The sequence below is a fragment of the Nomascus leucogenys genome, chromosome 13 (genome assembly GCF_006542625.1).
Source record: "Nomascus leucogenys isolate Asia chromosome 13, Asia_NLE_v1, whole genome shotgun sequence".
Classification (NCBI taxonomy): domain Eukaryota; kingdom Metazoa; phylum Chordata; class Mammalia; order Primates; family Hylobatidae; genus Nomascus; species Nomascus leucogenys.
In genome coordinates this window covers 84,688,058-84,709,649 of record NC_044393.1, presented here as the reverse complement: position 1 = coordinate 84,709,649, position 21,592 = coordinate 84,688,058, and the positions used below count along the sequence as shown (strand labels likewise).

The following is a 21,592-nucleotide window of genomic DNA, read 5'->3' as shown; positions in this document are numbered from 1 at the left end:
TCTGTGAATTCAAGACAACGTGGGTTTTATAACCCTTTGACTCTGCTCAGCATCTCCCAGATCAAGGTAAGGTAATGTTGCCAAGAACCACTACTTACAGAATGTTTGGGCTTTTGCTTTTGCTTTTCTTCCTTGCCCCAGATCCACATGTCCGTTCTGAGAAAAGAAGCTAACAACTTCTTCCAATCTGTAAGCAGGAGAAATTCCAGAGTTCAGCTGCAGCTAAGACCTTGTCCCTGAACTTGTCAACTTCTTCCCGGCCCTGCCACCTCCTCCTTTTGTACCAGCCAAAGAAGGTCTTCGGTTTCCTTTTTGGAGAGCCTCAGAGAGAAACATTTGAGCACCTACTTTAGCCAGAGAGACCACTGACATCTGGGCATGAGACTGGCATCTAGACTTTGCCAGGGAGGCAGCTATACTTCCCAAAAGATCTGGGGTCTTTCTCACGGGCTCGTACCCTCTGCTGGCCTAGACCCTTTATATTAACCCCTCGGTGCTGAGGCAAACGATCTTTGCCAGCAGGGAAGTCTGAAAGGCTTAACTTTGTACACTCTGAGGCAAATTCTCCAGAAGTAATGTTGCATTTTCTCCCTGCCACCAGCCACATTCCCTTCCTAAGGTCTAGATCAGCAGGTGGCCCTCCCGGCGAAAGTTCTGTGTCGTATGATCCGAAACAATAAAGCTGTGCTTGGGTACATGAGATTATGTTTACAATGATGGTCATCACTCCAGCCCTAGGAAGTTTGAGAAACTGAAAAATAAGCTTAGCAGGCTGCCTAGGTTCCGCGGAATCAGCAGGCCCCCGCTGTGACCAATCAAGAGCGGCCGCGGGGAGAGAAATTGACTCATTCTTTTCAATTTGCTGATTGGCTTTGAGGAGTGGGCGGAGCTACTGCCTCTGTCCCGGCTTCCCATTGGTGGATGAAAGTTAAAGGTGGGCCTCCAGCAAGTTTTTGTCCTTTGATAAAAAGGAATGTCTTGGGGACTTTTCTTTTCTGCTTTGCAGGCCCAGGCTCAAGGCAAATTATAAGTAGGGAACCAATTTGAGGGAAAGACATGTGAACAGAGTTAAGGTACCAGGTCCTGGGAGCCACCAGCAGCCCCACCTGAAGTCCGCGTGCAACTCTGACAAGCTCAGGTGCTTGTTTTAAGGAAAGGGGCTACCAGATTCTTACCAACAGCGAGCCCAGGTGGGAGATGAAACAGGTACTCCCCAAAATAGGTCATCCGAGGGAGGAAAACTGATGGAGAGCACAATGTGCTCTGAGCGTTTTTAATGTTTTTAAGCTTTTAAATGATTTCTTCAAGGCCGAGCAGCAGCAGCAGCAAAGGTGTGGTTTAAAGGATTAAGGGGGTTTTTGCTGACACCTACAATGAAGTTACTCTATTACTAATCAAGCCGAGAGGAGGCCCACTATGCCCCCGTTTATCATCCTTTCCCAGTTCCTTTTTGCTGGTCACAAAACGATGCTCATCAATCCCACCTAAACCAGGAGGCCGGGAGCCCAGCCTCTTGTAGAAGCAGCGAGAGTAACTGCCCTCCCATTCTGCCCCCAAGACGAAGGAGGACTCTTGGAAGCCAAGAAAGGTTTAAGAAGTCTTTCTGGATAGAGAGCAGTGCCCAGGGAGAAAGCCTTTCGCCAGCAGAGCGGAGTCCCAGAACGAGGTGGAGAGGACAGAGGCGCGATGGGCCTGCTGCAGGGCCTGCTCCGAGCCCGGAAGCTGCTGCTGGTCGTCTGCGTCCCGCTCCTGCTGCTGCCTCTGCCTGTCCTCCACCCCAGCAGCGTGAGTACCGACCTGCGCCCGCCGGGAGTCGGGGAGTCAGTGGGAGGGCAAAGAGGGGAGGTCGGTCCCTCAAAGTGGCTTGTGGTGGGTTTAAAGAAATGGAAGGATTTTTCTGGAGGAAACCAAGACACCTTCTTCCTAAAAGCTGTCATGTTCATCTCCTATCCCAGTCCCATTCCCCCAACCCCATGGCCCCCACCAGGGGTCAGGACAGAGTAGGGGCCTTGGCAGAAGTGACTGATGGGTGTTGCACCAAGCAGCAGGCCAGCCCGCCCCAGCAGCGGGGCCAGCGACACCCATGCAAACGACGTGGTGCACCTGTGTTTGTTGGGAGTTCACCTGGGACTCTGGTTATCTGAGAGCCCCTGGAGACACAGAAAGAGCTCCCAATAGTGGCACTGAGGAGAAGGCTGGGGGAGGAAGAGAACCGTGGAGCCAGTCCGTGATCTGTGGTTGCGTCCTGATGGGCTTCGATGACCACAGTTGAAGTTCTAATCCCGAAGGCTCCCATCAACTTCAGGGAATGAATGTTTAGAGAAGGAATGAAAGCAGAGCTTAGCAAGCTGCCCTGCTACCATGCACGTGGCCTTGAATTATTTGTGTCTTCTGTGTTTTCTTCTCTGTGCTCTTGAAGGACAGACAAAAGTGACACTATAAAAAGAGATAAGAGCCTCAAACTCTAGCCCGTGACCTCATTCTTCTCCTGGTTTGTGCGAACAGAGGAACCCGAGCTCTGGCTCCGCATCCAGCTTGCCTGTCACACCCTCCCCATGGTCACCTGCTTCCCTTCCCTTCCCTCCGCTGTTCTCTTCCTCCTGTCTGTGGCTTGTCCCCTTCCCCCAGCTGGCACTGCCCTGGAGACTGTAGGAAAAATAAGCTAAAACAGGTTAATCACGTTTGTAGGAGGGGGAGCAATTCTTCCACTCTGCTCCTTAAGTAACTTGGTAACCAAGATTAAGTTAAAAAATTAAACAGAGGGGATTAGGATGGTTCTTCTTAAAAACAAACTGGCTTAAATCTTTCATAGACTAAATACTCCAGAGTGCCAGGGAGACGCCGATTAAAACTGGGCTGGGATTAGCAGACAGTGATTGCTGCTGACATTCTTCCTGGACTGTACCCTAGTCAATTTTCTGCTTTGTCCAAATGGGCCTGATTTTTTTTCTTTTTGTGACTTTTCTTGTTTTTGTTTTCTCTCAATGTAGGTTGATATAAGGGACTGTTACCAAGAGACATATTAGCCTCCTCTCCCAAGCAGTATCAGGAACCTTTCATATCTCCTTGTTGAGTCGGCCCCATCTTTGGGGACCTTGGCCACTGCCCATAGATGGCACAGACTAGGTGCCCAGCAGGTAGAGTGTCTTTCATCCATCTGTCACCCCTTTCATCAAACTTTTTTTTGTAGACTCAGAGTCTCACTCTGTCACCCAGTCTGGATTATGGTGGCACAATCGTAGCTCACTGCAGCCTTGAGCTCCTGGGGTTAAGTCATCCTTGTGCCTCAGCCTCCGGAGTAGCTGGGACTACAGGCAAGCAAGCACCATCACATGCAGCTAATTTTAAAAAAATTTTTTTGTTGTAGAAATGGGGGTTTCACTATGTTGCCCAGGCTGGTCTCAAACTCATGGTCTAAAGTGACCCTCCCAAAGTGTTGAGATTACAGGTGTGAGCCACCGTGGCTGGCCTGCATCAAACTTTTAGATTCTGACATTTAACCCTTAAAATTCCAAATGGATTTTCTTGCTCTGGACTGGAGTTGAGAGCAGTGATGGAGTACCTGGGCAAGAGCTCCTGGCCTGCAGTTTTGATGGTTCTTCTAAGTGACAAGCCTCAGCTACATTTTAGGAGGAGTCAAAATGACCTTCCCCCTTTTTCTTGCCCAGCTCTCTAAAACTAGAGGTCCAGACACTGTTTATCATGTTATAGAAGAAGAGTGTACAAGAGAGGGCATCCATAACTAAGCCCTTCCTCAGTGCCCCCAGTGGGATAAAATTGCATCTCAACCGCCCAAGCTAAATTTTTTACAAGGCGCCCCAGTCATTGATAATAACAGATAACAGACTTCAACCTCCTTCCCGTGAAGTTGGAGTAGGATATCATTGGGGTAGTCAAACTGTGTAGAAAAAGAGCAGTTCCATGCCTAAGTTAGTAGCTGACTAGGAAACGTCCTACATAGGGAAATGCCACTTTCAAACTCTTTCCTTTACTTGTAAACAGGAGCCAAAAAATAGTAGATAGCACTGTCCCTTGAAGACATTGTCTGAACACTCACTAATGCCCAACCCCCACACAACTGTTACAAGGAACCAGTGATGTTGTTAAAGAGCCTGGGGGTTGCAGAATATTCTCTCCAGAAGATGAGCAAGAAGTGACAGCCAGCAGAGAGGTCCAGTGCAGTTCAGCCCACATGAATTGAGCCACCTGCTAGACATGGGATAGGTGCTGGGGACATGGGACTCCTTGTAAGCAAACTTTGCAGTATTTTTGTTGTCTGAATACAAGCTTACCTCCTGAATTTTGGGAAGCTTTAGATGGGGAAAAAATGAAGTTTATGGAGATTCCATGGGTGAAATTAGTGGAAACTATATGGAAAGACTCTCTAAAGGTGTCTCTTGTCCATTCTTCTACTCAAAGGAAAATCCAGGTAAAAAAAATTATAGTAATTAGTCCTGTCCTTAATACTGCTGGGTGAAAGTGGCCTGATGACTTACTTCTTCCAGTAAACTAGTCGCATGTCTAACAATATTTACAACCAAAATGTTTGCCTTATTTTACCCAAATTCTCCTAATTCAAAACTAAAGGTGCCTGACAGACGGAAAGTCCTCTCTCTTTCTTTCTCTCTCTCTCTCTCTCCTCTTCTTTCTTCTTTTTTTTTCGAGACAGAGTCTCTCTCTCTCACTCAGGCTCTGGAGTGCAGTGGCACCATCTTGGCTCACTGCAACCTCTGCCTCCCGGGTTCAAGGGATTCTCCTACCTCAGCCTCCAGAGTAGCTAGGATTACAGGCATGTGCCACCACACCTGGCTAATTTTTTTGTATTTTTAGTAGAGACAGGGTTTCGCCATGTTGGCCAGGCAGGTCTCGAACTCCTGAGCTCAATTGATCCGCCCAGCTCAGCCTCCCAAAGTGCTAGGATTACAGGTTCTTTTCCTCTTTCTCCTTTCCCTTTCTCTGCACCTTCTCTCCCCACCTCCTTCCCCTTAACTTGTAACTTATAGCCCTGTAATGACCAGATCAAGAAAGACTAAGGGTTCCAGGAAGAAATAAGGGGTCCCCAGTGAGGGGCAGACATTTTGTCTCTCAACTCTTTCTCTTCAGCTGTAGTTAAGATCTGCCACTCTGTCTCTTTCCCAGAAAAGAGATGAGAACACATGGGTTTGAACTCCTTTAGGTAGTTTTATTTCTACAGCAAACGAGGTATTTCTCTAAATTGAATTCGTTTCCAAGTGGAGCCTTTTTTTTTTCCACCATTGGTTCTGTTGTCTTATCAGCACTTCCAAAAGTTTTATCTTCCCTCTGATCTTTTGGCCTCAGAGAACATCTCAGTGGGGAGCTACAGTCAACAATTGTTGGGCCCAGTTCCCATTTCTCAAACCCCAATCCCATAATCCACGAATGTCAGGAGGGCACAAGGTCCTTGCCAGCCCAGCTGATTTAATCACTCCTGCTGCCCCTCACTGATACAGCGACCTTTTGTAACTTTTATGCAAGAGTTTGAGGACGCGTGTTCTGAACTCAAGGGGCGATAAACAGCAAGATTTGTCAGGTTCCTTGATCAGCAGCCAGCCTCAGGGCAGGACAGACACGAGTCCTGACGGTTTAGAACTATGTAAAAATTGAGGAGCCCACAGCCAACTTGGATTTTCTATAAATGCTCTTCTGAGTCACGGAGCTTGGTGATGTTACCATTAACAAGGCCCTTGAACTGCAGCCTCTCCCTAGAGTAAGCCGGTAACGTAACAGCGTTCATCAGCGCAATTCAGGGCAATCAACACAACTAGAGGGCAAGCTGATGGAGGGCTGGCTTCTGATAAGAATGTTGTACTTAATTACCCTGTGCACCCCTAGGTTGTCCAGCCAGCAAAGCAAGTGGGCTATGGAAAATGCTGGTGAATTTCCAGGCCTCCCCTTCCAGATAGATGGCTGTCTTTAGTCTTTGTAGATGGATGTTTCCATGGTGTCAAGCAGGTAGAATGGAGTCCAAGAGCAATGAGAACCAGACCCTGGTTAGGGCAGTGGCTCTCAAGCAGGAATCATTTTACCTCCCCAAGGGACATTTGGCAATGTCTAGGGATGGTTTTTTGGTTGTCACAATGGAGGAAGTGCTACTGGTATTTAGTGGGTAGAGACCAGGGATGCTGCTCTTTTACAGTGCACAGGACAGCCCCCCTGCAACAAGAAAGTATGTGGCCCTAAATGTCAGTAGTGCCAAGGTCGAGAAACACTGAGTTAGGAGGTGATGCTTCTTCATCCGAAATGAGAGTCCCATGCTCAGGATCACTGCCTTCCTCTTCAGTCTTCCCTCTCCCAGGGAAGGGAGCTCCTTATTAACTCTTACAGGGGCCTTTGGGAGAAGGATTCAGTCTCTAGATGCAAAACAACATGATAGGACCTCAGATCCCAAACTGAAGGGGGAAATGGTCAACCAGTTCTTGCCTAACAATTTGTTTGATTAAAATTTACTACTGAATCAAGTTGTTTCAGCAAATAGTCTAAAATGGGGGATTTAACTTTGTTTATTCATTTTTAAAGCAATAAAGCTTTTTTTTTCAAATCTCACATGTAATGTTCATATATGAATCAAATGAGAACAAAGCTACTCCATTTGGGATGAGGCTGGAGAGGGGGTCCAGATTCCAGGCCTTGCTGATCTCCCTGGGATATTCTTGAGACACACCCCAGATGCCCAGGGCTGTAAGAGCACAGTCCAGAAGCCACCTTTTGGATTGTTTGTAAATCTCACTTCTTACTGATCCACTTCTCTTCAGTCAGGCACACACCAATGCCACATATCTTAGGCACATGTGTCAAACTCAGGATGACTGATCTCAGAGCTCACAGGTGAACAAACTGTTTTTTTTTTTTTTTTTTTTTTTTTTTTTTTGAGACAGCATTGTACTCTGTAGTCCTGTAGTCCAAGCTGGAGTGCAGTGGCACATGATCATAGCTCACTGCAGCCTCAAGCCCCTGGGCTCGACTGATCCTCTGGCATCAGCCTCCCAAGTAGCTGGGACTACAGGCCTATGCCACCACACCTGGCTAATTTATATTTTATTTTTTAGAGATGGGGTCTTGCTATATATTGCCCAGGCTGGTCTCAAACTCCTAGGCTCAAGTGATCCTCCCACCTTGGCCTCTCAAAGTCCTGGGATTACAAGTGTGAGCCCCAGCACCTACCACACATAGTGATTCCTATCTCCAACTACCCCAAGAACTTCTAATATCCAGTCAACTTAACACCAATTACATCCCAGTCCAAGTTAAAGCTTTGAACTCCACTTGTATGGTTTTGTGATCATGGGTCTGGTTACTGCAGTTAAGTTCAATCCCCACCTTGGCAGTTTCCAGAACCCTCAGAGCTGCCTGGCTACACACCAGTGCAAACCGCAGGCCAGGCATCGGTCCCCCAAGGAAGAGCCATAATGTCACCCACCAAAGGATGGACTCACCATGTATTCACCATGCTCGCCTGCCAGTTCGGCTTTGGTCCCAGGCCTGTATGCTGGTACCCGCGTTAGAGTCTGAGTCTGCTGCCTCAGATGCCAGGGTTGCATCCGGATGCTCAGTGGCAGTGACTATTCCTGTGAATGACTGCCCCTTTCCTTCCCTTGCAGGAGGCCTCATGTGCTTACGTGCTGATCGTGACTGCTGTGTACTGGGTGTCGGAGGCAGTGCCTCTGGGAGCTGCAGCCCTGGTGCCGGCCTTCCTCTACCCGTTCTTCGGAGTCCTCCGATCCAATGAGGTTAGACCACTTGTAGCCCCACCCCCTGCCTGGGTCCCTGCAGGGCCCCTGAAAGAGAGCCTCCAATGAAGGGAGATTCACCCAGCACCTGACAATGAGGGGGACTTGTCACCCACTGGAATGACCCCTTAACACTAAGCTTTGGCACCTGCAGTTCTAGACCCTGAATTCCTCTCCTTCCACCCATGATCCTCATCTCCTTCAAACTGGCTCAAAACTTGCCTCTTTCAGGAAGCCTTACTTGATGAAACACATCCAGTTGCTCCCTCGGTCTGAAGCCTTTTAGGAGCTGTGTGATTGATGCCTAAAACTCAGCTGCTGTTGACCTTTTTCAGACTCTGCATGTCTATTTAGACGATAAGCACACAAAGGCAGGAATCAGACCTCCCATTAGAAAGCTGAGCCTGTATACAGTAGGTGCTCAATGAATATTTGTTACAAAGAGACTTACCATGTTTTCCTGAACCCTGACAATGTTTTCATCCACCCCTCCAAAAAGCAACATTTCTGTTTCTTCTCCCCCGACTTAAGGTTACTTTCTTTCTTTGCGCCCTCCCTAGAGTGAGCCCTCTCCATTCACTGTCTGTGACATTCTCAAAAGCTCAAACAGAAATTGTCAGTGGGAAGCCCAGTTTGTGGCAAAATTTCAGAGCAAAGTTTAAGCCTGCCATGAGTAGGGAAAAAGAAAAAAAAAAACAGCCAGAACCCGGGAGCAAAATCTCATTCCGTAACACCTGGTTCCATTCAACTGTCTCATTATTAACACCTGGTCTCTGCTTAGGGGTTTTGATGAAAAAGCCTGAATCACAGAGATGGGGGTAAGGTTATGGGCAGAGGCACAGAAGGAAGAGGAAAGGAAGCTCATATTTGAATGCCTACTAAGCGCCAGGCACTCTATCAGAAGTGCTGCATTTGTTATGTAATACTCCCAAGGGCTCTACAAGGCACATGCTAATATTTCCATTTTACAGATAGGTTCAGAGAATTAAGAGACTTCCCCCAAATCACAAAGCTGAAAGTAGCAGAATTAGATTCAAACCCATAACTATTAGAATTCAAAGTGTATACACTCAATCACTACACCATAAGATAAAGACTCCATAAAGTGGTATATGGCTTCATGGCACTATGAACACATGGAGTTATTACTTAGAACTGTGAGTCTCTTCGCTTCTGTGATATGAGGAAGAATGGAGCTGGGCCTATGGATGCTTTAATGGACAACAGAACTTTCCAAAAATAGAATTAGGCAATCCTCTAATAGTTGTGCTTGATTGCAAATGAACACTTTGTCTTTCTACTGGATAGATTTAACTGAATAGTTTTTTGTTTGTTTGCTTTTAGGTTCCTTTTCTTTCTTTCTCTCTCTTTCTCTCTCCCCCCTACTCCCTCCCCTGTCTCTCTCCCCCTGGCCCCGTCTCTCTCTCTCTCTCTCTCTCCTCTCTCTCTCTCTTTCCTTCTTCTTTCTATCTAGCTATCTATACACACATATATATATGTGTGTGTGCGGCTATATATATATATACACACACACACATACACACACACACACACACATACACAAACATATGTGGCATTGAGTAGCCATAGCCTCAGGCTCACCAAAAAGAATACAATCCCCAAAGCTTTCAGCAGTGCTTTCATTCCTGGAGATGGGTACAACCCCAATATCCTGGGGACCCATGTAAAAGCTAATCTGTGACCAGAATCACCGGGCGGTTGTTCTACTTGCCCCCCTTCTTTCGTGAAAAAAGGATAGGTAATATGGGGTTTTGTGTCTGCCTAAGGAAAAAAGCAATCTAAATGTGACTTTTCTTGAGAGCTAAACAAGTTTGTTCTCCACGTTTCTCTTTAAAATTGTGAAATTAAAACCAGCAAGGGCAGGGGTTGAAAGTAGACAGTAGAGGAAAAAAATGATGTTTAGAAAGAACTGAATCCTAAATAACCTTTTAAAGTGAGAAAACTATTAATTAAGAAACCTAATCTTTGTATTTCACTATAGGCAGCCCAAAAGCCAACAGCATGCCTTAGCTTTCAAGCAGACAATGTCTCTATTTCTCCAAGGGCACAGTAGAGATGTTGCCAGGCAACAGTTATCCCAGGGACGCCCCTTTGTCCAGAGAGGAAGGCCAAACCCGTAAGGAGAGTCTGCAGAGGCAGTCGCTTGGGAGGGTAACAAGACTCTGTGAGAAATAAAGGAAGACTGTCCAGGGAGGGACTGTGTGTCACTATTGCTAGGAGCTGGAGGAGCCAGAAAGCACATCTTATCATTTGAGGTGAAAAATCCAAATCCACCTGCCTGATGACGTGGCTTTGGCTGATCATGATATTTAGTAGTTGGGCTACAGGGAGCAGCTTAGTCCAAATATAGTCTGTTTAGCTGACCTTCTTAGCTCAGATTAGAGGGAAATGCCAGTAAGGCAGAGCACATGGGTTATAGCCCTTTGTGAGCCAGTTAACTTTGCAGAGAAAACACCCATTCCACAACCACCTGTGCACCACTGTGACACCAGAATGTGCCATGGCTCACAGGGGGAAGCTAGGCTGGTGATCTTTAGGAGCCCCCAAATCCTTGTCATTCCCCAAACCCATCTACCTCTTGACCATCCTCTTACTGCGACTTGGGTTATTCTTCCACTTTGGAAAGTTCTCTCCCGTTCTTTGACCTTTAAAGTCCTACTCAATTACTCTCTTTGGTGAAGCCCTTCCAATGACCAAAGGCTGAAAGTGTTGATCCCTTCTCAATGAGCCTATTTGACATCTTTATCTTTTAAATGGTGCATCAGATACACCAGATATAAACTTTTCATAGACATGTGCTCTCCCCACCAAGATTCATGCTCTCTGGGATGTACGATGTCTATGTATATGGCCTGTCTGTAGCCCAGCACCATGTTTGCATCAGTCCTCATTCACAGCTCTTGATTGCAGTGTTTCTTGACAATGTGTCAGTAATGTCATCTTCAGTGAGGGAAGGAAGGCACGTGAATAGGATCAGTGTGACTCTGGGACTGTGGCTGGGTTCCCTTATGTTATTCATTCCACATTTAGAAAACAGTATTTTCTGAGTTCTACATCTACCAGGTGCAACATGGGATGATACGGGTACCCTGAGGGTGACAAAAATAAACAAAATGTCATCTCTCCCCTCTTGAATCTCATATCTGAGCTCTCACTGTCTGAAGCTGGATATGTTCTGCAGTTTCTCCAGAGAAACAGAACGAAGAGGAGACTAGCGTGTGTGTGTGTGTGTGTGTGTGTGTGTGTGTGTGAGAATTGGCTCACTTGATTAATTACGGAGGCTAAGACATCCCATGAGCTGCCACCTGCAAGCTGGAGACCCAGGAGAGCTGGTGATGTCACTCGGTGTGAGTCCAAAGGCCTAAGAACCAGGGAAGCCAATGGTGTACATCCCAGTCCCAGGGCAGGAGATGAGAGATGTCCCAGCCCAGATAGTGAAACTGGAAAAAGGAGGCAAATTTCTGCTTCCTCCGCCTTTTGTTCTAGTCAGGCCCTCGACAGATTGGGTGATGTCTGTCCAGATGGCAGAGGGCAATCCACTGATTCAAATGCCAATCTCATCCAGGAACACCCAGAAGCAATGCTTAATCTGGGCACCCCATGGTCCACCCAAGTTGACATGCAAAGTTAACCATCACATGTACATATAAATGGTCCATTTTTACAGTGATGATTTGTCAGCCAGTGGGTATTAGGAGTTGTGTGCAAAGCTCAGACTCAGGTGCTGATAAGAGATACAAAATGACAGAAGGGCTCCTCACCTGGAGAAGTTTCCATTTTAGTAGAGAGAATGTACAAACCATGTGGAAAAATACAGAATGCCCTATGAAGTGATGCCTCGTTTTCTGGCATCGTGGAGGATTTATACAGCTCCTCAAGAGGGGATGTTCTAGATAAATAAAATTTACACTGCCAACTGCCCAAACTTCATGTTGACTAATTTTTGATTACAGTCTTTCTAATGGGTTTTATAATTTCCTTAGTCTTTTAAACAGAAGTTATTAAATATAATTTAACTTATTCCTTGGAGCCTTCAAAATTTCCAGGGGGGAAAAAAAGAATTTCTCACTCAGAGGAGCCAGAGTGGGCTCCATGAGAAAGCACAGTTGAGTAACTTGAGGGCTGGGTGAACAGCTGAACCTAAAGAATCTTGAATAGCATGTTGGCATCAGACTAGGGTGAGATTGCAGTCGAAAATATAAAAGGCTTATTATCAGATTTGCAGATGGCTAAGTTGGATGCGCTAGCTGGCTAATGTACAGTGCTAATGTACGGTGGCAGAATGAGACATGTGAACAGGAAGAGACAATGGACTGAAACTGACAAAATGAAGTCTAATAAGGATAAGTGCCAGCAGTTCATGTGAAAAAGACCCTTGGCTTTTAGCTAAGTACAGGCTCAGCATGAGTCACCATCAGTCCAACGTGGCTGCCAAATTCCGAGTGTTTACCATATGCCAGGCACTGTGGGAGGTCATTTACACGCACTATATAACTTAATCCTCTGTGAAGGAGCTATTATTTTTATCTTCATTTTAAAGAGGAGGAAACTGAAGTTCAGAGAGGTTAAGTAACTTACTTACCCGAGGTTATGCAGCTACTAAGTGGTGGAGCCGGGACTTGAATCCAAGATTGTGTGATTCCAGAACTTGAGCTCTTAACCCCCTAGGCAATGTGACCAAAATCTTCCCGTTGAATTAATAAATTATGGGCACGGTGGCTGACGCCTGTAATCCCAGCACTTTGGGAGGCCGAGGCGGGCGGATCACCTGAGGTCAGGAGTTTGAGACCAGCCTGGCCAGCATGGTGAAAACCCATCTCTACTAAAAATAAAATAGAATAAAAAATTAGCAGGGTATGGTGGTGCATGCCTGTAGTCCCAGCTACTCAGGAGGCTGAGGCAAGAGAATCTCTTGAACCCAGGAGGCAGAGGTTGCAGTGAGCTGAGATCACGCCACTGCACTCCAGCCTGGATGACAGAGCGAGGCTCCACCTAAAAAAAAATTTTTTTTTAATTTTAAAAATTAATAAATGATGTGTCCTGTGCATCAAATTCTGGATAAAGAACTCATCCAGAGGTGGGTGGCCAGGATGTTAAAAAGCTGGAGCCTGAGTCACATGAGGAATGAAGAGAAGACTTAATGGGACATAAGTCCAGGCTTCCATGGCTCCGCACTCCAGGCCCAAAGCGTCACACCAGAACCAGAGTCAGAGTGCCATAAAGGAATTTCCCGTTCTGTATAAAGGAAAACTCTGAAATGAGTTGCCATGTGTGGTCCTTGTGTTCCTGTCCCTAGATGTCTGAGCCAAACGACCATGCCAGATACACTAGACACAGACTTTGTGCCTTGGGAGATGGGTTGGCCTCTAAGGTCCCTCAATGATCTTGTGAGCATTCAGCTGCTACTTCCTCTGCTGATGAGTCCTGTATTTTGGGTTTGTGTTTGTTTTTGTTTTGGCTCCACTGTGACTCTCACTTACTGTCATTATATCTGCCTCTGAAGTCCTCTAAACCCCTTCTAATATGTTGCTCCAAAAGTTTATAGCCTGGGCATGATACCTGTGTCAATCAAGTTAGCTAAGATTTACTGTCTATAGGAGAATGGCATAGAGGTGGGCACCACAGGGCTCTCTGGTGGAGTAGAAAGCATGGGTTGGATGTTGGGGATTGGGAACAAACAGCTGTCCAGGAGGCCCAGGGTTAGGGTGTACTTCAGGGAGTAATTGCATGTGCTCTTTATCTCTATCCTTTCCCCAGCACACACACACTCGCACACACTCACACACTCACATACACACACACTCACACACTCATACACACTCACCCACTCATGCACACACACTCATATGCACTAATGCACATTCACACACATTCACACACACTCATACACACACTTACATACACACACTCATACACACACACGTTCACACATACATACACACACATATACTCATACACACGCTCACATATACATACACTCACACTCAGACACATACACACATACACATACGCTTACATATATGTACACTCGCACACACTCAGACATACACTCATACACATGCTCACACATACACTCATACACATACACATACATACACTCATACGCACACATATACATTCATGCACACATACATTCATACACACTCTCACACTCATACACACATATATACCCATATACACTCACACACAGACACACATACACACATACTCATACACACATTCTCACACCCACACGCATACACAGAAACTCACACATGCTCACACACATACGCTTATACACACACATTCATACACACACATTCACACACACAAATACTCATACCCTCACACACACATTCACACTCATACACACTCACATATACACAAATACACACTCACACATACACACACATACACACTCACACACTCACACACACACTCTCACCTCGGCCCAGCCAGCAGTCTCTGGCCCTGCGCTGCAGGCCTCGGGCTGCTGTCACTCAGCTTCCAGCTCCCGCAGGGGCGGGAGAGGAGTACAGGCTGCGCCCGCTGGGATAACCCGCAGCCTCTGCCGCCCGGTGCCGGTGCCGCTGTTGCTGGAGTCGGCTGTCATCAATCCGCTTCCCTGCTGGCTCCTGATCTTTCTGACCCACCAGATTCCTGCCCTCTGACTCGTTACCCTGACTTTCTCTGTTTGAGTAAGCCTGGGGGCATTTCATAAAGCACTCTCAGCTCTGCCTTTCCCACCTCTCCTCGCCATGGAGGCTGACTGGTCCTCTGCATGCGGGCCCGTGGGCATGTGGGCTGGTCATCCAGCTGGCCACCTGCCTGAACCCCAGGCTGCCCTCACCCTCAGCCACCCAGACGCAGCCCAGAGCTGAGCTCCACACTGGGCCTTCAGTGGGAGCCTACAGGCCTTGCAGCCTTTCGAGACCAAGCTAATGTTTCTGGGGGGAAGAGCAGCGCCCTGTGAGCCACAACCTGACCAGCAGCCCCTTGGCTCGTGGCTCAGACCCCTGCCTCAGCTTCCCCATCTGGGTAGTTCATACAGTCCCAAAGGAGAAACTGGGCAGGGGTGGTGGTGGTTATGAATCAGTGTCTCCAGTCATGCAGGAGCTGGGCCAGCCTCTGGGTCATGCCAGCACCCATCTGGCTCTCTCTACTTTAGAATTCTCTAGGGCAGGATTTGCAAAGAATGTGTTTTTAAGCAATGAAACCTTTTCTTTAAACCAAATCTTAGAAGACTCAATATATAAAACAGATGGAAGCAGGAATGCAAGTCAGGTGATGAGAAGGGTGTCTGAGCCCCTGCTGGGGGCTTACCCGGCAGAAACAGCATTCCTGCCCCCAGGGAAGGTGGAGAGGAGACACTGCTGGCTTGGCTGCGCTGCTTGGACACTAACTGGAATGGAGTCCTGTGGGGCTTCAGCCCTGGCGGGGCTTAGCTTAGCACTGAGTGGGAGCCAGGCCAGGTATCTGCTCCCAGCGTTCAGAGAACTTCACTGCAAAATTGTTCAGATGAGGCTGGGCACAGTGGCTCACACCTGTAATCCCAGCACTTTGGGAGGCCAAGGCAGGAGGATCACAAGGTCAGGCGTTCAAGACCAGCCTGGCCAACATGGTGAAACCCCATCTCTACTAAAAATACAAAATTAGCTGGACACAATGGTGGGTGCCTGTAGTCATAGCTACTGGGGAGGCTGAAGCAGGAGAATCGTTTAAACCTGGGAGGCCAAAGTTGCAGTGAGCCAAGATCATGCTACTGCACTCCAGCCTGGGCAACAGAGTGAGACTCTGTCTCAAAAATTATATAAAATAAAAAACACATAATTTAAAAAAATAAGAACCTACCTGCATTATCTTATGCATAAAGCCCATGTCACAGCAGATTAAATTAGCTATGTAGCATCACTATGGCCCTTAAAGAATTGGTGACAGAGGTACAGAGGTTCATTAGCTTGTCCAATAGCAGGTAACTCATCTGAACTTCAGAGCCCAGGATTGCTATAGCTATTCCTTGTCAAGGGGACTTCCTTGAGCCCACCTTTCCTAAAACACAATCCAGAAACACCTCTGCTCTCCAAGTTCAGTGATGTGGCATACTGAGAAAAACCACAGAGCAGAAAAGCAGAAAAAGCAATCAAACCACCAATGCAAATGTCCTAAAATCCATGCACTTTACTCCTGGGGAGGAAGAGCCATTTGGAATCTAATTTCTCTTTACAAATAACTCTAACAAGCTTCGTTATCTGGCTTCCCAGCTCACAGGATATGAGTCTGGGAAATTAGAAAATGGGGAAAGGAATGCTAATGGCAAGCATCCTCACATCGGGAAAATGCAGCCGCCTGAGAATGAGATGGGAAACCAGCAAAATGCAGACCCAGGGACCAGAGAAGGACCAGCAGCCTGGACAGCTGGCCAAGGGCAAGAGCGATAAGGGGCTCCCTGGGCAGAGGCTATGATGGGGAGAGTTGGCACATGCCTCATAAGAAGCCGGGGAGAATGCACAGGCTCTGTTGATAAAGGCAGGAAATCTGCAACACACTCTAGAAAACAATTACAGTCATCCTCGACAATCCTGGAAGTCTGGTGTTGCCTGGGAGGTTCTGAATAACCCAGGTGTTATTGTGAAAGAAAAATCAATGGGCTAGAAAACTAATAAACACCACCACTGAACAGAACTTTAATTTCTAAAAATGAAAAAGCAGCCCTGTGGCTTTGCTCTGTGCATGGATGAGCCCACTCTGTGCGCTAATGGCCTCAAACCAGGTCAGCCTTTAGATGGAGCACTTCACAAAAGGAATAGTCACCAGGGATCCTGGCCATCAATGTGGCAGGCCATGCCTGCTGGTTTGCACGTGTCATTTAATCTCTGTAATAACCTTACGAGGTAGGGACTCACATAACCTTCCTTCCTTTTTTTTTTTTTTAGATGAGAAAATGAAGCCCAGAGAGGCTGAATAACTTGTCTAGGGTCACACAGTGGAGTCCCGGCTGACTCCAGAGTCCTCCCTCTTCCCCACTCAGTGATGTTACCTCTGTAATCACAAACTATATCCTGAGCCCCAGGCCATGTCTCCCGAGCACATGGTATCACTTACAAGGGAGCAGGAAAGACATGAGAATAGAGCTGAGCCCACCAAACACCCAGCACAGAGCCAATATCCCACTGAAGCTGGGCCTGGAGCTCAGACTGGCCCTGCCCTGAGCATTTAAGGCCAGTGTCAGGACTGCGATTATAAATGAAGATAAAAAATGTGTACCAGTGGGCTGGGTGCAGTGGTTCATGCCTGTAATCCCAGCACTTTGGGAGACTGAGATGAGCAGATCACTTGAGGTCAGGAATTTAAGACCAGCCTGGCCAACAAGCTGGTTAAAGCTCGTACCTACTAAAAAAAAAAAAAAAAAAAAAAAAAAAAAAAAAAAAAAAACCAAAAAACTTAGCCAGGTGTAGTGGTTTCACTAAGGAGGTTTCCTTAGTTTTTCTAAGCACCTGTAGCTCCAGCTACTTGGGAGGCTGAGGCAGGAGAATTGCTTAAACTCAGGAGGCAGAGGTTGCAGTGAGCCGAGATTGCGCCACTGCACTCCAGTCTGGGCCACAGAACAACTCTCTGTCTCAAAAAAAACAAAAACAAAAACACGACAAGAAATGTGTGCCAGCTCATGCTGTCTGGGAGACCCAGAAAATCCCCCTAGAGTGGAATCAGATGGGGGTTTCCAGTCGGCTCACCGTGTGGCAGGCTGTCTAGGAGGCTTCGGATTCAGAAGGCCCTGGAGTGATATCCTGCGTCTGCCCTTACACTGTGACCTGGGAGATGCTCCTTAAACCCGCAGTTTCCTCATCAGTAAACTGAGATACGGATAGTGCTGCTTCACAGCACTGTTGTGGAGTTCAAATGAGAAAGTGAACGCAACACGCAAAATGCCGGCACTAGAAGGCTCTCCATATTCCTGGTTCCTTTCCTCTGCCTCCAAGTGGAACCCAGAGAAAGTGGCCTACCTGTCATTTAGGCACTGAGCATCCTAAAAGGCCATCACAGCCAAACCGGTGTTCTAGAGTGGGATATGATAGAGGCAGAAAACGTAGCTCTTGTCAGTCAGTCCCCGGGGAAAGTAACCCCAGTCGCGCTGACTTGAAAAGCTTCGCAGGGCTGTGTCAAGGTGCTGGTGGAAAGACCATCTCCCACAACGGTCCCGCATCTTCTGTGGGTTTCTCTCCTCGCTAGACAAGAAAATAAAGCTCCGGTTGTGCCACAAAGCCGCCTCCACAAAGCCTGGAAAAGTAACCAGGGAGTGAGAAAAGCCCTTAACCTCCAAGTTCAGCCGCTTCCCTAGGACAATCCTGTAGTGCCTCCTGCTCCCGCTAGGGGGCCGCTCCCCCCAACCCCACCCCCGCCCCCACCACCATGATCACCGCCCTCTCAGAGTGGACTCTGCCATGGAGTCACAAGCTGTCCAGAGCAAGGGGCCTTCCTTGCCCCCAGGGGGCATTCGTGACAGTAGTCCGCTGAGGAATGGGCTTAGAGACAAGAACTGGGTTAACCAGAAGCAGGGGCTCTTCCTCCCAGGAAATGGTCACAGTGAGGGCAGATGTCCCTTCTCCTACACAACCCTCATCAACCAGATGCAATGAAATGTCCATGGGGCAAAAGAGAGAGAGGAGAGATGGAGCAGCCTGCCTTTACTTTGGTTTTGATGTTATCAAAGTGTTTCGTGCACAAAGTTGAAAAATCAAATACTTTAATACTGAATGCTAATAATGAAAAGTCAGCAGTCTCTTTCCTCATCCCTCCCACTTCCCCCCCTACCAAGTCCCACCCCACCCTCAGAGTCAATAACTTGTAACTTTGTTAACAGCTTCTTCTGTCATTAAGCTCCATTCCCACATGATATTCTTATATGAGTCCTTGAGTTCTCACTTTAAGCGGCTATCAGTTGACTTCCTGTTATAGCGGATGAAGATTTTTTCTTTTTGTTTTTGTTTGTTTTTTTTTTTTTGAGACCAGTCTCGCTCCGTCGCCCAGGCTGGAGTGCAGTGGCGAGATCTCGGCTCACTGCAAGCTCCACCTCCCGGGAAGATATTTTTCTTTTACAAACCCCACTTCGCCTTCCACCATCCTCCCAATATGCTCATATCACAATTTTTGTTGATTCAATAATCCAAATTAGTATGATTATGTACATATTATTTCAAATGCTATGTATTTTACCATATATTTCCTTTCCTGTTGAATTTTTATTTTTGCTACAGTTAAAAATGTTCTTGTTTTCTCACTTTAAGAGGGTTTTTCAATTAGAAGTTAAACTTTTCTATATCTTTTCCTCTCAATTTCTGTCATGGTTCCTCCAGTTGGAAGCAATTCTCATGTATGTGACAAATATTTATTGAGCATCTACTTTTGCATATTATTCTACTAGGTGTTAAGATATATAGAAGGGAACCATTCACAGCCGAAAAATTTAGTTGAGAGACAAGAGAGGTACACATACAAAAATAAATGGACAACAGTACAAGCAGGAAGCAATCATTCAAGCATTGCTCCAAGTGCTCTGTGGTATGTGGAATTAATGGTGCCCAGGAGGAATATTCTGGAGTCAGCAGCTAGGGCCACAAGAAAGGTTTTTCTGTAGGGTGCCAGGCCTGAACTGGGCTTCAAAGTCTGATCAGAATGTACAGGCAGAGATGGAAAGAGAGAACGTTCCAAGTGAGAGAATCAACAAAGATTTGGTCCATGAACCTCAAACATGTGAAACATCTTTTTAACTGCCCTATGTCTCAACTTCCCCATCATTAAATTAAAAAGTAGAAAGGAGTTTATAACTGGTACTGTGGCCACTAAGGAAGAGAAAATCCCTATTCTTAGAATATATACCCTGAGCCTGAGAGGTTGAGGCTGCAGTGATCATGCCACTGCACTCCAGCCTGGGCGACAGAGTGAGACCCTGTCTCAAATTTTTTTTTAAAAAAAGAAAGGAAAATATACACTGAAGTATTTAGGGGTAAAGGACCAGCCAAAATGTACGTAACTTACCCTCAAATGGTTCAGGGGAAAAAAAAAAAAGAGTGTATAGGTATTCCTTATACTATTTTCATTTTTGGAATTCATTGGAACTTGAGAATTATTGGGAGTTATTTAAATTTTTAAAAATAAGGCTGGGCGCGCCTCATGCCTGTAATCCCCACACTTTGGGAGGCTGAGGTAGGAGGATCACAAGGTCAGGAGATTGAGACCATCCTGGCTAACACAGTGAAACCCCATCTCTACTAAAAATACAAAAAAAAATTAGCCAGGTGTGGTGGTGGGCACCTGTGGTCCCAGCTACTCGGGAGGCTGAGGCAGGAGAATGGCGTGAACCCAGGAGGCGTAGTTTGCAGTGAGCCGAGATCGCATCACTGCACTCCAGCCTGGGCAACAGAGCGAGACTCCATCTCAAAAAAAAAAAAAAATTTGAGCAAGACTCTGTCTCAAAGAAAAACAATAATGAGGATATGATGTTAAATGAAAAAAAGGCAAGATATGAAAGTATACATACTGTATAAATCCATTTATGTATATAGATATAGGAAAAATGGAAGAAACTATAAGTATTCACAGTAGCATGATTAAGGGTAATTTTGTCTTTAACTTTTGCTATATTTTGAAGTTTTCCATACTGAGCATGTATTAATTTTCTAATAGAAATCAAATGAAAATAATTTTCTAATATTTTCTAAAAACATTAAAAATTAGGTTTGGGGAGAAACCTAGGGTTATTTTAAAAGATCAATATAAAATTATATGTGTTTATCCTTTAAAATCATATTCACATCATATTTAAATACAGTGGTTTTATGTTTTCCAAAGTGGAGAAGAACATCTATCCTATAGAGTTACTGGCCAGATTGAATGAAATAATCTGTAAAGTACTTAGCACAGTGCCTGCCCACAGTGAACGCTCAGTAGATATGACTCTAGGATGGTCAGCTATTTCAATAATCCTCACCTCCCTGCTTCCTCTTCGCCAGCCTCTTTGATTGAGAACAGGTTTTATTGGGTATGGCCCATTCTGCCAGCTGGTGCTGGGCCCTGGGTCCTTGGTCCGGGAGGGTGGCTGAACTGCCTGGCCTCCCTACAGGTGGCGGCGGAGTACTTCAAGAACACCACGCTGCTGCTAGTGGGGGTCATCTGCGTGGCGGCTGCCGTGGAGAAGTGGAACCTGCATAAGCGCATTGCTCTGCGCATGGTCTTGATGGCCGGAGCCAAGCCGGGCATGTAAGTCTTATTTGGGATGCCAGGCCATAGGGCATCCTTCTAGCTCCCAGTGTGCCACCAGGACAGTGGTCTCAGGTCACTGCGGGATGTCCACTTCAGCCTGTTTTTTTACCAAAGGGATGGGCTGACACCAGAGCCATAGGACCCGTCCAGGGAGAGGGTCTGTGATCATGGAGTAGAGATTTGAACCTGTGACCTTGCTATCATTATTCAAAGAACTTACCCATTGACCTAGGCTGCAAGGGCAGCAGCTTACAACATATAGGGGCCCATTAGGTAAAACAGGATGGACCAAGAGAAATTGTTTCCCAACCTGTTTCCTGTGTATCAGGGAACAGGCTGGACCGGAAGTGGCTGTCTTCTCCTTTGTCACTGAAGGAGACGTGAATGTTTCCTCCCATCCACCCTGAGTTTTTGTCATCAGTTCAGACCACAGACCCAGTTAGAGACACTGCATTTGACTGTGATGCGGGAGGGAGTCCCACCCTCAGGGAATGTGTTGCGGTGTCAAGGTTGAGTTTTGTGTTAGCTTCACCGATGCTCCATCTGGATTCCCCTAACTGTACCTTCCCTTTTGGAATATCCTGCTC

The 21,592-nt window shown here is 46.6% G+C and overlaps 1 protein-coding gene across 2 annotated transcripts in view; it reads left to right on the top strand.

The window, feature by feature from the left end:
- Positions 1-961: 961 nt before the first annotated feature.
- SLC13A4 (solute carrier family 13 member 4) overlaps positions 962-21,592 on the top strand; it is a 46,201-nt gene continuing 25,570 nt past the window's right edge. For both annotated transcript variants that reach the window (XM_003261377.4, XM_012512251.2), the window contains exons 1-3: positions 962-1,785; positions 7,620-7,748; positions 20,866-21,002. In XM_003261377.4, the coding sequence (XP_003261425.1) occupies positions 1,687-1,785; positions 7,620-7,748; positions 20,866-21,002 (365 nt within the window). In that variant the 5' untranslated portion in view covers positions 962-1,686. The remainder of the gene's footprint in view (positions 1,786-7,619; positions 7,749-20,865; positions 21,003-21,592) is intronic.